The 16,757-nt window shown below is 35.9% G+C and overlaps 1 protein-coding gene across 7 annotated transcripts in view; it reads right to left on the reverse strand.

The window, feature by feature from the left end:
- Positions 1-16,757, reverse strand: part of Hr4 (nuclear hormone receptor 4) — a 66,051-nt gene that overhangs the window by 7,493 nt on the left and 41,801 nt on the right. For 2 of the 7 annotated variants that reach the window (XM_089714149.1, XM_089714147.1), the window contains 5 exons: positions 7,247-7,351; positions 2,217-3,308; positions 1,919-2,136; positions 1,440-1,835; positions 451-643 (listed from right to left, as the gene is read on the reverse strand). In XM_089714149.1, coding sequence (XP_089570275.1) covers positions 451-643; positions 1,440-1,835; positions 1,919-2,136; positions 2,217-3,308; positions 7,247-7,346 — 1,999 coding nt within the window. In that variant the 5' untranslated portion in view covers positions 7,347-7,351. Of the gene's footprint in view, positions 1-450; positions 644-1,439; positions 1,836-1,918; positions 2,137-2,216; positions 3,309-4,085; positions 4,457-7,246; positions 7,352-12,744; positions 12,997-16,757 lie in introns of those variants that run through there. The other 5 variants (XM_089714148.1, XM_089714154.1, XM_089714150.1 and 2 more) reach the window with 5 other exon arrangements.

Consider the following 16,757-nt stretch of genomic DNA (forward strand, 5'->3'; position numbering starts at 1 on the left):
ATGAATAAAGGAACACATTAAAATAAATAATTATTGTTTCATTTCATAATACTTGTATACATTGGCGTTTACTTAGGGAGAAATGTGTTTATGCTATTTAAAGTAAACAATGAATTATTTTGCATATGTAATGTTCTCGCTTTATCAATACGGAAATATTTTGTTTATATTTGATCAACCCAAATAACTACTTTATTGCCCTAATTGGTGAAAGGTTATCTGTTCTTAATAAGCACATTTGCAATCGACCTTAAAATGAAAATAATTATCGTATACACTACTTTCTTCACTGAAGTTCATAACAAGAATGAAAGTACCGAATGACTCAACCACTTAAACAAATTTTCGTTTGCTAAAGGAGAAATTTTCACATACTTTTCTATTGCATACTATAATAAATTTAATCATTTGTTTTTAATAAAAAGAGTTACAATCACATAAATTACTTACCCTGATTTAACAGTATGTAGACTTTCAGGCAGACATATTCTTCCATCTGCAGATGAATACGCCTAAACACACACGTGATCTGAGTCATTTTCTCAACCACCAAGCCCACGTCTAACCGGAGCTGTTCCAACGTGATGGGGCGTCCCATTAGTGATGTTAAGCAGTTTTGTAATGTCCTAAGATTTGCGTTAACCTGAAAATAATATACTATTAACGAGGGCTCTACATATCCAAATTGTGTTTATTTTAACGTAATACTTCATTTTCTTGAAATACTCTAATAACATATCATATTCTCATAAATTTTAAATGTTAAGATACAAATAATTTTAACGAGATTATAATAAAAATGTTTGTCATTCTATGTATATCTTTTGTAAAAACTCATAGAATTGAAACGAAGATTTACTCATTTGTTACAATAAACAAAAAAGAATAGAGCTTGATTTGCGGTTCACGTAATTGTAACACATAAGCGAGAAGGAAATGCACTAGACAATGAAACAGTTTTTGTGTAACTACCGCGATTACCAATGCACTTTATGTAATACATGCAACATTCATTTTTCTTCGTTTAATTGAGTTTTTGTTACTCTACTTTGATTTGTGTACGATATTTACACATAAGACAGACAGAATAATTGGTTGATTTTGAATGGTTTATCGTAGAAACGCGTAGTCTCGTTGTTTCAATAGATCGGGTTATGCATCACGAGCATTGGAGTGCAGTTTGAGACGACTTTCTATCGCTTATGCAACGATGCAGATCACGTAACTGCGCTCGCGCATATGGCGGAAGTGTAAAGCGAATGTGACCGCTCGATTACCACTCAAGTGAGGCTAGTCATTAAGATTGCTATAAAATATCGAACTCTATCGACAATCCTATATTAGGAAGTGTTTTGAAAGTGCTTACTCTATATTTCATAACAATTACGGTAACAGGATAGTTTTTTTTTTATATAAATTGTACAATGCGTATTACTAACCTCTTGCATAAAATCATGTTCATGGTCTGAAGACGGTGGAGCATGAGCCAGTTTTCCATGCATCGCTTGGTATGCTGCAGTTGTCAATACTGATATCTCATGCCATTTTTCCATCAACAGCTTTGAATGTATTTCCATAGGTATTTCCATTATGAACGGCAACTTCTTTGTCCACGCCACCATTTTGTGGACAATCGAGTCGCCAATTTTACATAATTTATCACCTATTTCTGATGTGTCATGAAGGAGATCAGGTAAATGACGCACGGTTGCAATATCTTCCATAGCGTCACAGTCGATCAGCGCTCTGATCATGTGCAGTGCTCTATCAAGCGGTATCGCCCTATCTCTTGACGATGATACAGCACTTTCCAGTCTTGCTCTCAGATGAACCACCTAAAAGTAGAGTTATTGGGTGAATAATAACTAATTGCAGAAATGTTTCAATTAGAATGCTGTTGCGATTTGGAGCGACTTACCTCGCTAGGGTTTGTTAAAGCAGTCTTAAGTATGGTCCCGTTTACGAGGTTCGGTGGGAGGGGCGGTAAAGGGTCCTTAGGTTTTTCAGGAGGCGATGCTCTACTTGTTGTTGTCGCTGCCTTCGCATTTGCCTTCTTATGCTTTCTATACTTTACTTTATATAGATTATATACGGCGCCACTATTTCGGCCTCCTGGCATACGATCTTCTCTCACAGCTGTTAAAGAAAAAAAATATGAGTAAATAGTTTTATATACATTAATTGAAAAAATAAAGACTGAATTTATATAAATTCACCTTGTAATACCATTCCTTGTTCTATGCATTTTTTAAATCGACAATATTGACATCTATTTCTTTGCGCTTTTGTTATTTCACAGCCACCATCCGCTACACAAGTATAGACTCGTCGATTTTGAACTGTCCTCTTAAAGAATCCTTTACAGCCTTCACAAGTAATGATACCATAATGGAGACCTGTTGCTTTGTCCTCACAAATCATGCAGATCATTGGTTGTTCATCCTCATCGCGTTCAGTTTCAGGGGCGTAAGTCCGGAGTTCAGGCCGAGTTGCTATCGAACTGGCGCTTGGAACACCTGATACTCCTCCCGCTGCAGCACTAAGGTTTAATGCATGCATTTGTTGGTGTGCGGGTAGTTGAGAAACATCACCGGCCCATAACAGCTCCATATTTAGCCGTGGTCCTTGCGTTCGCCTCAATTCACCCAGATTTAATAATAACCGAGCTGCAGATTCTTCACTACACGTATTGGGATCTGAAGCAGGCGGTGTCGGTGTATGCGATGCACTAGCAGCTGGTTCGCCGGTGGAAGTAGGTGCAGGTAATGTCCAGAACATCGTTCGAACTCCACCTGATTCGCCCATAATAACAGCTGGCGCTCCTCTCCATTGGGTCGAACTTCTTGGCCCTGATTTTGGTTCTAGCGGTTGTGGTGGGAAGTGTCCTCCAATTAGTTCAGGTTTAACTCCATTAATGCATGCTGCTGGAGGCCAATGGTTCGGTGAAAGAGACGAGTGGGGACTAGGAGGTGGTGGTGCCAGGCTGCGAGGCCTGTACGGCTGAGGTGGATCTGGCGGTGGTGCTTCTAATTTTACCGAAGAAAATTGAGAGGAGGGAGAGGAATCATGTTTTCCAGCAGAAGAGGTTTCTAGTTTGATAGCAGCAGGCGCTCCTTCAAACTTGATGACTGAATTGGGCGGCGCCGACCGAATAACAGTTGGATGGCAAGCCGGTGAAGGCGAGGGCGAGCCGCCGCCATCGAACACGGGCGGCGGGTGCGGCGGCGTGCTGCAGCCGGCCTCGGCCATGCGCGGCGATGGTGGGCCCGGGTCGGGCGACGACGTGCTGGTATCGGCTGCCGATTCGCCTGTGAACATACGGGAAACAATCAACAATAAACCTAGAAACGCGCGAAAGAAAAAGGGCATAGTCTTAAAGAAATGATAAATAGAAACTAGGTGAAATGTCAACGACCGCGCGGCGTAGTCGCAGTTTAGAAGGTGCGGGGCGAGACGCAGGGACGCGACACTGCACTTCCCGCCGCCGCCGACTAGATTAGCCGGTTGCGTCACGATGTGAGTGTTGCGGGCCCGACTACATAGAAAACTAATCAATTTAATGAAGACAATCTCATTGGTAAAAGCACTTGTACGTACCAGCGTCCATTAAATAATATATACCTTCGTTCTATCTGTAAATCCACTAGACGTTAAATAGTAAACAATTTAATGGGATTATATAACAATGCGGAACACGGAAAGGATTGAAAATATATTGAAAATCTAGGAAGCGTGGCCGCACGTTGCAGTGAGCGAGCGCGAGATGCGGTGTGGAGCGCGAAGAGAAAGTGAAAGCAGCGCGGGCGCAGATGCGGTGCGCGGCCCGGAAGCTTAGCGTTCGCGCGCGATTGTGCTCACAAAGGGCGCTACGTGGACTATATATTTCATGTTACCTATACCTAACACGAATATGTGTTTATTTATAAATTTATAGTACCTATTTCATATTGATTTATTTACATTTTATAAATTATTGCGATATTGAAATAGAAAAGTGTAATTGCATTTAATTGCATTTCTTTCCAAACCAAAATAAAAAGACCAAATTAAACCCGAAAAAGCATACAAATGAAAAGCTAAATTACCGATATAAGGGCACTTATAACTTTACCGACTTTTTACTACTAAATCCATAGGCGTCGATTACCCTTAACATTTACATTGCAGGCACTCGCATTAAACTGAACACAAACCGCGATCGCGCGTGCGAAAATTGTTTTGTTTACGCGTGGAAAAGTCACGAAGAAAGTTTTCCAGCGCCGACTACGGGCGTCGGGCGCGCGCAGTGAGCCCGACCTACCGCAAGAGCGGCAGTGCTCGCTCCCCGCACGCTTCCCGGTCCCCTCCAGCCACTATTAGGTCACTCAGACGGCCGTGCGTGCGAAGTGCAACCGCACAATGACTAGTGCAACGCGTGTACCGCTCTCGCTTCGAGGACGATCTCTATTTCACTCAGCGTCCTTTGCCACATCATTGGTGGGGACCGATCTTTCTAGCCGCGTGATGCAATTGGTTCTAAGGTCCTAGGTAGGTGCATAGATAAATGTAAGTTTCATATTACAGTTATTATATTGGTAAACTTAATAAACATTGCCAACTGTTGGTACTGCTGCCTATGTAGAGCTTACAATTTGATGGTGCAACTGAAGTTCGGTCACTTGGTTTGGCAATGCTATATATTGTAGGATTTTAGACATTATGTGTAGATTTGCACAGTATTTGATTTATTGATTCATAATTACTTGTCAGTATACAAATGCATTAGGAAAATGGCAATTACGGTAGAATGGGGTAAACCCAGGAAAAGCACTATCAAAGAATGATATTTGCTATTAACTATAAAGCCCATTGATGAACAATACACAAAAACAAAGATTTAATTATCAAACACATAAAATTAATTTACATTCAGCTTCAAAATCTAAAATCCCAGTTCATCATAATATATGTAAAATTATTCACATAACTATACCGCTAATTGTGTGCTAAACATTTTCGTACAAGTCATTATCAACTATTCTCGGAATAAAACACGAAGCACGGAAGCGTCGAAAACAAAAGAAATTGCGTAATATACGTCTGGTTGAAAGATATTTTTTCGATCGTTGCAAACGAAGGTCGCACGCGGTCACCGACCGAGAGAAAGTAGGTCATTCCTACCCCATACACCTCCCCTAAGAGCTCCACGTGTCGCTGCGCTGGCTCGCCCCTTCAGCCCTTGTCTATTAATAACATCGTTTCATTATATAATCTTACGAGCCTTTTTCTTTCATGATTTATTTTTATCCTACAACCGATCAATAACTTTACAGAATTTATTTAAACTGAAAAAATAAAAAAAGGAAGCTGTTAATAAAGTATCGAGTCTTAAGTAACAACTTTTAATGTCAAGCTCAAGATAAAAAACGAAAACAATCGAGTGGTCAGTGAGGCGTGGACTCACAGAGTCATTTACACGTAAAAGTAGATCCCGCTTATCTCTAGTGAATGCACACAAGTGCATGAATATCGCACGCAAGGGGTGCGTCACGAGCGCGACGCGACTCGCGAGCTCCGGGCCCCGGCGTCACACGACGTCACACCCCCGACGCGCGATCTACGTCTCGATCAACGTCACATCGCTATCTTGATTCATGCAAATCTATAAATAATTAGTCTAATCTATTTTTTACACATTTCATTACCGACGAAATCCAGATCGAGAAATCCTCGAGTTTAAACTCCGCAGTCCATTCATCTTGTCAGCTCGATTATTAACGCCTCGAGCAAAATGTTACGTTGTATGACAATGAATACATCTTTCTCTCTTGTATTATTCATGAGGTCACAATGGCCACAATTACAGCACGATCGTTTAGTGCTTTCTCCTCGTCATCATTTATATTTAATTTCTTTACCGATAACTTGAAGTGTAATTACGTAACAGTGCTTTGAACTTTATAATTCAAAAATAAGATTACAAATTTGGTGAAAAGGAAAAACCTTTAATTTCATCTATAATGTCGTGGAAATGGTCCTATGGTGGTTTATTTTAATTGCTTTAAATAAGCTACGCCAAAAATGGAGCGATTTTCAGAAGAATTTTTATAATCACCGTTCAAAATCCAACATATAAGAATGAACCCGTTGAACCGGATCTTATTTCGGCGGATTATTATTTCGTGTTTCAAGTGAAAGTCCGCATTTCACATTACTTGGCGCTCTTGCTACGAGTTATGTTAAACATCAATTATTATTCAACGTTTGAAGATGATGTCGATTATCAAACGTTTTTATTTTATTTACGATTACATAACACTAAGGCACTCTCACATGGTTTGAAAAACACTTCTAATTTATAACGGATTTTTATTATTTTCATAAAAACTTTACAAGTATCCTTTTGGAAATTAGTCGCAGATAACATGACATTGACAGAGTCCTTGTGTATATTAATTACCACCGAATTTCCTACTTAAAACGTGTTTGTATTATTAATAGTCGTTGTACTGCGCATTCAGTCTGCTGTTGAAGATGACTGTTCCTACAAATTTAGTCTTATGAAAAAACATTGTTTTATAAACTAGTATTCAAGTCAATGTACACAGATGTGTGTAGGTATTAGTCGAAGTTACATTTATTAAAATTATTCAGAGACAAGATGGTGTATTAATAGATACTTAAAGATTGTTCTATTTTAATTAATTGAAGGTTAGGTCTATTACACGCTAAAGACGTCAGCGATTAATCGCAATACAATCACGTTGAAATGAAAACGAAATTACAGTAACGAGTCGAATTCGCTATAGCATTCGAAAGTGACAGACGTTCCGTGAGCTGAGTGGCAAGCGGAGATCTTGATCGGAATAACAATAGAACGTTCCTGACCTTACACTGTTAATATGATTCTGTTACTTGCATCAAATGGAACGTTAGGCAACTGTCTAGGTTTGCTAAGACATTTCAGGCGGAAAAAATGTTGCTGCTACGTCTCTACATTGTAAATTCACATATAGAATTTTCCTAATCCATTCAATTATATAGAATTTTTTTCAGAGCTTGTCAATATATTTTGTTGACATTCACCTAGTTTCTCTATACATACATATTAATATAAGGCATACAACACCAACAGTTAAAAGAAAATTACCAGAAGAACGGTGAGACATTCATTTAATTCTCTTTATTACGTTGATTATACGCAAAAACTATCTTATCTACGACTGAATGACTCACCTTTCTGAGGATTAAAAAATGAGTGACTTACCATCGCTACTACATCGGGAGTCAACTTTCCGCCTCTTTAGTTTGAGGTCTTGGAACAGACTCATGTTGTCGAGGTCACACGGGCCGCGGCTGAGTGTCATTATTCCTGGGGACAAATAAATGATAAATTAAAAAAACGCATTTGTTAAATAGTTTTAAAAATAATTGTCACTTTCAGGAATCTACATTTTTTCTCACATCACACATCTACAGTTTTGGTATCAGCCAAATGGTTTTTTCATAACCAAAAATTCTATCCATCTCCTAAAGTTTTAAAATATATTTAAACCACACAGCTGACCTGTATTATTTTGTCATCAGAGCTAATGCGTTTGTGTGGAAAAATAATAAATGAAAACTCAAATGTATTTCATTATAATATGTTAAGAATGTTTGTCTAAAATTCATTTCTAGATTTCATCATTATATTTGTATGTTTCATAGATAGTTTAGACGATTTAATAAACGAATTACGTTTCACTAAAGATCATGGTCACCTTAAATAAAACGCCCAAATAATACTCACTAGTTCGTTAAATGTGAAATTGAAATCGACATTGAAGGGCAAACAGCAATAACCGAAACCATTCCTTAGAATAATTTCCGTTCATTGTTTTCATATCGTTTTATAGACGTATATTTGACGTTGCAATACCATAATATAGTTCATATTTCACATGTTCAGCTACAGGCATTTATGAGTTACCTGAAACCTACGTCGTAGATCAACGTGTATGGAATTATGTACAGTGTAATCGCCACATACGTCACCGTACGTATGTTATCCGTCATAATGACCAATGTGCCCGTGTGCACATTAATTACTGGTCAGGTCCTTGACCTTGATTGATTTGTTGTCTTTGTGGTCGTGAACTTGGAACGATTATTAGTGAAATATTATTGTATAAATATAGTTTATTCTACTCGTCCTACAAATGTTCGAATAAAAATTATTCGAAGCACGAGATACTTCAGCTCTTTGCTACGAAATAAAGAGGATATTATAAATACTACGCGACTAGTTGTAAAAAAATCGTTGTTGTGTTAGTATATTGCGCAGAATTGAATGATGTAACTTATAGTTCTGTCTGCGACGAAGTTAAATGAATTAGAATTAATGTGCAATGTAGCATGTAAATATATTTTTGTCTGATAAAATTTATATTCATTAATAACTCAGGCCCCGGAATCACAGACACAATAGAAAATCTATTGTGTCGTGGACCGATCGGGCCGTTCGGGGCTCAATGGGTTTTTATAATAGTGGAGCTGAAACAAGCAATTGTGTATCTAGCTTAATATTTTACTTATATTGAGTTAAATGTCTTTTTATACTCTCGTAAAAGTAAACGTCATATTTGACGCAACAAAAGTTGAAATAAAATTTATGACGGATACATTACGCACGTCTATGAATTGAGTCATTTGTGACCATTATTGTTTTATTATCGGTTTATTTATTTTAACGTTAGGCGATAGAATTGATGACCGATTACTGTTATCTTAACATACTGTGAAATCTATTTATTAGTTTGCATACACTTGATTTATGATGCCTCTAAAGAAACGCATGAACGTCATAGTACATTCTTAATTCTTCGACAAATAATTAATATAATTAGACTGACGTTTAAGAAATGTAATGAAACAAATTACTAACGTGATAATTTGTTCAAGCTCTAAATTTCAGTAGAGTCACTCGAAATATTTTGAAAAGACATATTCGATTAGTTTTCAAGCGTATTACGGTGTAAAAAATAACTGGATGTATGTTTTTTAAGCACAGAGCAAACCCAAAACAATTGACATTCAGAAAAAACATGGTACACAAGAGTTGTTTACGCATGATTTCAACATTGTTTCAGTTATCATCGAAATAAATTTGAGCGAGTCAAAGACCTTGATAATACCGCGTTAACGAAGCAAATAAAATGTTCGATGTTGTGGTCGTCGCGACTTCTACGACGCGACGCTAGTTTATTTAAGGTCGAATTAGACTTCCGCACCGCTTCAGAATATAGGAAGCTGTGCATTCAAATATTTAATTTAAGTATGTATTTTTTATTCCTTTTTATTAAAATTTTAAATTCACTTCAAAACCTAATTTGATTTAATGCATAAAGTGAACTTATCAAGGAGTTTCAATTAATTTGTAAGTCTTAGGCAATTCATTTCGCAATTAAATCATTGTTAAATTATTGGCAGTTCTGGCCTCATCTAAGTCAAGCTTTGTATGATTTTTATGCCTTTAGTCATGCGATTTGTTAATAAAATGACGATTTCAGTTTCACCAGAGTGTATTTTGACCTTTAGAATACATTCTGCTGGCTGCTATAGTTTACTCTACTTTTGTATTTAAGGTGGAATTTGAGTTGAGGTGGTATTTTTGGAATTTCTGTATCTACGTAGAACTTCTTAAAATTATTTGATAACAAAAAATTCTGTTTGTGGGTTCTTTAACTGCATAAACACTAAAACATGTAAAACGCCTGAAAGGATTTTGATGTTTGGGGTATCGTTAAAAATATGCCGAGTGGGGAACGACGTAGACAAAATAAATAACAGATTAGTTATTTTTGATGGATAATCCATATTAGCATTAGCATACATATTGACATTTTAAAAATGATAATCTTAACAATAGGATCGCAGCGGTCTACCATCGATGCCTTTTTCCCCTACTAGAGGCTTTAGGATTAGTAATTAATCTATCAAGGTAAGGAAGGACCTCGATAAACTATACCCAAATGTCTAAGTGCATTAAAAATTCGTAACACGAAGTTCATCTCAGTGGTCAGTTAGTCGGAAGTGAGCACGGTTCCGGCCACAATGTCACTGCCGAACCGAGGCCGACTTGTTTCAGCGACAACGACCGCCTACCTATGTACGAGTAAATTACGACGATAATTTAATCAGGTAAAGAGCTTTATTAGCCAACTATTGGGATATAGGCCGCTATACATATACGTAGTTTTGGAAGAATTCTAATCGTTTAGCTAAAGAGCTTTGCATCAATCCAAAAAACCAATAACAAATCTCTTTTTATATTCTACAACTTTTTATTAATGAAAAAATGGAAATCAAGCTCTATTATGTTATTTTAACTTAAGGAAATACAACCGTCAACAATGACGTTAAATGTTAAAATATACATCTATAAAATATTGTTAATTTGTTGTTTATGACGACTGTTCTTTATAAAGTTTAATAAAATTATGCAAATTTGAAGTTTGTAGAGTTTAATTTATATTAATATGGACATAAATGCTACAAAACTTATATTCGATATGCATGATTTTTATTAAATGATATTAATACGTATTTAATTCATATTCATTATTACACTAGTACTGATAATAGGTAAAAAATAATTCACAATAATTTTAGGGTGAACTTAGTACTTAGTAGTGTTGATAGGAAGGTATATGAAATATTTTAAGTATTAATACGCGATAAGAAGCGATTTGTTAAGTTCTATATTAAAATAATTGTGCAATGTAAGTGGTAACAAAAGATTAGGGCAAAATGTAATGTTCTCTGTAACTTAGCCTTCAAATATATGCCTTGACATTCAGGCTCTGCACGATCACGCTGATCAAGCGTTCTATTTTAAAACCTCTAGTTACTTCCGATTAAATGACTTCCTACATCATAATAATATATTATAAACAAGAAAAACATCTAAAACTTGCCAATGTCAATTTGTTAATTTCTTGTCCTGTATAATGTATTCGCGGAAATATACCCAGCATTATTGAACAAACATAATGTTAGTTATACGTCAACTATACATAAACTATTCTAACAATGAACATTGTGCTCGTTAACAGCCATTATTATTGAAACCGAACACAGATATCCTCCCACTACAATGTTTTGAAAGGAAGCAGTGACATTCGGTACCTTTTCGCTTTCACCGCATTGGAAAGTGAGCGTAAAAAACGCATTTTGGCAACGACAAAACGATGAGATCATCGACCCCATCAAATCATAGACTATAGACAAAGGGCGGCCATTTTGCTACAAAAGTAAAAGTGTTACCATATATTAAAACAATTGTTAAACAGTCGTGATTCATGAGATGATTTAAGAATGTCACGGTTAACCCGAAACGTGCTAGCTTTTGTTTCGAAATACAAAACAGTAAGGCCCTTCGCTCATGGAGCTACTCAAAAATGACTGAACTAATCAGTAATTACGATTACAAACCAGTTACAAATTGTATCTCGCATACAACGCTACTCAAGTTATAAGGTTTCAGTCACTTGTCAATGTTTGCTCGTTCATTTTTATCATAAAAAACAAAGAAACTCGGGAAACCAGTAGCGTGGAGACCGGCACGACGCGTCGCGCGTGATTTGTTGCTAACGCGTTACTCACCAGTTGGTAACTAGTCGCGTCGTGTGTGAATCTCCATAGAACATGTATGGGCTGTGACGCTCAGGCAACTCGTTAGTAATTTGAGTTTGTGACTAGTTCTTTTTGAGTAGCTCCATGAGAGAAGGGCCTTATTGAAATTTATATCGAAGTAGAAGCTATTAATTTAATAGTTTTCAATAAAATTTCGAGGCAGCTTTAATATATTTGAATAATGGCTAGTTTATGTACTAAGTAGGATTATTTAAATTTACTTTCATACTAACTTTCCGCCCGCGGCTTCGCCCGCGCAGTCAAAGAAAAACCCGCATAGTTCCCGTTCCCGTGGGATTTCTGGGATAAAACTTATCTCATCTAGTCCTTTCTAGGGTATCAAAATGTCTTTATACCAAATTTCATGCAAATTGGTTCAGTAGTTAAGGCGTGATTGAGTAACAGACAGACAGGCAGAGTTACTTTCGCATTTATAATATTAGTATGGATTATTATATTGTATACAGTTCGTAAATTATGTTTTAATTTATGCGTTTTATTAATTTGTAACAAAAGGTTATATCAGACCTTTAAAGATTTATTATTAAATTGGATATTTCTTTGGCACACCATTATTTTTTAACGTATATGTTAGTAATAAAATATTTATTAAATAATTGAAGGAAATATAATTTATACGTCATCGACCTGCATATTATTAAATATATCACTACCATATCATTTACATTAGATGTTAATATTCGTAAATGTTAACTTTTTTTTATAAGCAACTGGTGAAAAAAAAATTAGATATATTTAATAAATACGGTACACTTTTAATTCTACCAAATATTAATTTGTTTTAAATAAGGTCTTTAAAAATATTTAAAATAGGCGTTTATAAGTTAAGTAAATATTAAATAACTTAGAAAACTAAATAAGTTATAAATGAGAAATATCATCTCCTATCGAAGTTATAGTCAATATTATATAGACGTAGACGTAGCGATCACGTAGCGAGATGCTACGACAACGACTACGAGTAACGGCCATAATCGTTCTACGCTATACTGGTGAGATGTTTAAAATTTATGTATTTTTGTTGGAAAATAACATTTTAAATTTATGTTTATTATCATAAAAAATTACCCATTGTAGAGGTCATTGTCTGCAGTTGAGATGCGTGTGTGGAGGCGTCATGCGCCTCTGGCTCCAGCTTTTCGCCCGCCGACAGCTTGCTTAGCGCTTCAATACGCACATCACACAAAGTTCCACAAATTTCTCTAATTACCGATCACCTTTTCAACTTTTGTCTCCGAAATATTAATGTAACACCAACTATCAGCATACTTTTTCACCGCAGCACTTAGCACGATCAGTACGCGGGGGGCGGCACGGTTCCTGCGGAAAAGCACATGAGGATAGCGCGAGCGCAGACGGAGTTCGCTTCGCGACTGCATGCGCGCTCTCTGAACCTCTAGATTCGGCAAAATCACGATAACGACTGCGCGAATGTCGTCATGTCGAAATTCGAAACACTTTCACCTAAATATTCCGCCTCCGTTTCGGCGGACGCGGGCGTCGCTCTCGGCGCTCACGCACACACCGTCATGTCCGTCCGTACTCAATTACGTACGCTGTAAAAATTGCGCTAGTGTTTTTCGTAGCCGACCTTACGATCGTAGTGCATGCTGCCGAAATATAGTTATCTCTGTCTCGTACTCATTCACCGTTACACGAAAAGTTTTTTGTTTCATTTTTTTTATCTGGCAGCTCGTCGAGGACAGGCGTGTGAGTGTGCGATTTCGATAGCGGGGTCGATGAACCTATGAAGGGATTTCGTTAAGTATGCAGTTGAATTTCAGTGTTAGGATGGGTTGCAGTAATCGGTGTGGTATGGCGTAGCATGGTGTATGCGATCCACTGACTGAGGGGAAGCTACTTGACGCTGTCGGAAAGTAGGTCAGCCGCGTGCGCACGCGTTACTTGATGATGGTTTGAGCGATCTTTGCAGGTTTCAAGTGAAGTTTGTGAAATCTATGTTTTACAAACAAGTATTTATTTTTTGTCAAAATATATCTTTATTAAAAAGCATACAAAATTAATTTTAAAGTATTATTTAAATGTCATATAAATTTGAATAAATTGAAAAATATTGATCAGTTGATATTCGCTTAACCTACATTGCAGCCACTTGCCGCTTTTTGTCCAAAAGGTTAGACGGGCCGATGGCACAGTTTGGTGTTGGATTACATTAAAATAGAGTTCATTCGCATCGGCCTCTATTCGTGTATATCTAGATTACTGATTCATTGTGTTAACAAAGAACAATTTATATTAAACAGGTAGCAATTTCCTATTATTATTTGTAATTAGCTGTATGTACTAAAATATAATTATAAAAGATATCATTCATTTAAAACCATAATGTAAACAATTTTATATTTATATTATAAATACATAAGAAGAATCTTTGTTACAAAACACTTGTTTGCTTTTATATTTTTCATTTCTATGAACTGAAAGAAATGACTTATTAATAACAATACCCAAGGATATACAGAACTATGCGTCGCATGCGTCGATGGTCAGGTAGTCAAATATATATTTAGACGGTCCAATGAATCTGGGTTAACAGTTAACTATTCTCTTGTACAACACTCCCGAAGTATTGACGCAACATATTCATGGTCTGAAAACAGGTAAAAGAAAACCCGGCGTCCCATTTAAAAGTATTCATATACAGAAAAATCGACGTGAATCATGATATCCGGAGTTGCTTCAAATTGCATTTTTATGTGCAGCTTTGATAATTTCTTTCCTGTTTGGCGATTAATGTGCCCCTCAGTTTTATTAAGTATTTATTTTAAGCGGTACAATTCGACCATATAAAATATGGTCGTGAGATCTTCCAGCCGTAGGATTAAGTTTTGATTGTGACATGTGTATTCGAAACACATCTATGAAGACAAATAAAGCATCCAAATGATCGAATTTATTTTAGTTTTTCTTTTATACATCAAATGTGATCTGGATATACGTAACTATGAAATTTTGCTACAACCTATTTATGAAACAAGTAAACAAAGAGTTGATAATTATTTAGCAATAATTTATCAGTCTTTTGTCATCTATGAATTAATCACATTGCGCTGATATGCAAGAATACTCAGACCAGTTTTCAGGAAATACCAACAGTTGAATGACCTACCTGAATTAATTTTAATCTAACGTATTAGACGCGAAAATAATAACATCTGATAAGTACTGCCATATCTCGCAATGAATATCTACTTATTTTTATGTGTTTTCTTTTATTATAAAACTGTATTTATAACTAATTTTTGTACTAGCTACCATGAAAAAATCTTGAAATAAAAATTGGTCATGTATCTATGATTTAATTCAGCAACAAAAATTTACGTTGTGTTCGTACAAAAGTATCTTTCGCGTGTTGTATACACGCAACTTCATTTCTTAAGGAGGTTTATCAAAATAAAGATCAGGCTGATAAAAAATGTAATTAATGTATGTGTCAAAATTAAGGGGCCAACAACCCATGAATATTAAACTTATAAACTACGTTCGCTGGTGACAATCCAAATTTCGCCGATAAAGGTGTGAATGACCTCGCCCATCGGTAAACAGTGCCGAAAAGTGATCACAATAATGACTGTATTGTCCAATTATTCTATACACTTTGTCTTCGATCCAATCATGCAGTGAAGAATGGAATTAATTAAATTATTTTAACAAAAAATACTTAAGATTGTGTTACATGTAGCGAACGTCGTCCTAAGCTTATTTCAGTTATTTCAGCGCTACTTATTCATTATAATGGAAAAGCTGAATGAAATTTTGAAATTCCAAGTCCACAAAGGTAACAATAAACAATAGTTGGATGTCAATGACACACAAGAGCCTTTATTGTACAACAATTACATTTCGGTACGCGGTAACCAAAATAACAATTAATGAATGCCAGCCCCAAACAGTTCTCAATGGATAGATGTTATCGCTTTAGAAAGTTTTTGGAATAGAGCATTGATCGATCACTGTAAGCTACGAGTAATGTGCAAATGTCTTATATGTACCTGCTGTATTAAAAAATAGCATATATTATGTATCACAATATATTATTTACGCAGAAGCATATTTTATATCTACATCTTCTATTCCGAAATATCTAGGTATTACATGTACATATTCTAAATATTTATTTTTTCGTCTAAACTTATGTACCTGTATACTAAAGTTTGATTGTGATCATACTTCTAAAGATTTGCAAATTATACTTATTCAGACAATATAACGTAGTACTAGAAATATGAAGAGATTTATTCTTCATATATAATACATAGGTATATGTATTATGTTGTTATATAACGTCAGCATTGTATACGCACCGCGTACCCTCGTGTCGAATGCCCGCGTCACCATTCGGTTTCACAACTCTCATCCACCATTGCTGTTTTCACTTTTTGGCTGTCAAGAACGCAGCAACGACAAACAAACTAACATTTGTTCTATAATTCAATTCCAAGAGGACCTAAGGACCAATCGATACATTGGGTTGTAAGACTTGATAGTTAGCACTTAAGTTCAAATTACAAAAATGGCAATCTGAATTTAAGGCGGAAAATGTACAAGCTAGTGTATCAAATATCAAAACAGAAGGTCGTATGAATGAAGGCTACATACATAAACTTGAGCCTTACCGATAGGATATAACGTTTAAAATGAAACAGCAAAAATGTGTGTTAAGGCTGTTATCACTTATCAAGAATAGTTGTAGAAACGTCGAGGCCGGTCATTGACCTTTTTTGGTTACATATTCGAACCATCGAAACAAAAGGTTTATTTTAATAATTGAGACATAGCAAATACCTTGAGAATAGAGTTCTAGTGGTGTCTTAGCTGTTTACAAGAATTGTTATTAGGACATCGTATATTAGGACATTTTATATTAAATCTAGTTGAATATATATTCTTTTCAGTAGTCGTTGATCGTGAATAAAGGAAAATAATAATTAAAATATATACATTATATATAAAGGAGTCTGGTATATTTGAAAAATGTAATATTATTTGGTTGATAATGCTTTTCGAATAAAATTACACAGGCAAAAATATGCAATATCAACCGAACTCAGAGGTCATAG

This window comes from Colias philodice, chromosome 3 (genome assembly GCF_061535455.1).
Source record: "Colias philodice isolate Cphi_HAF_F1 chromosome 3, ilColPhil1 Martin Lab GWU primary, whole genome shotgun sequence".
NCBI classification, from domain to species: domain Eukaryota; kingdom Metazoa; phylum Arthropoda; class Insecta; order Lepidoptera; family Pieridae; genus Colias; species Colias philodice.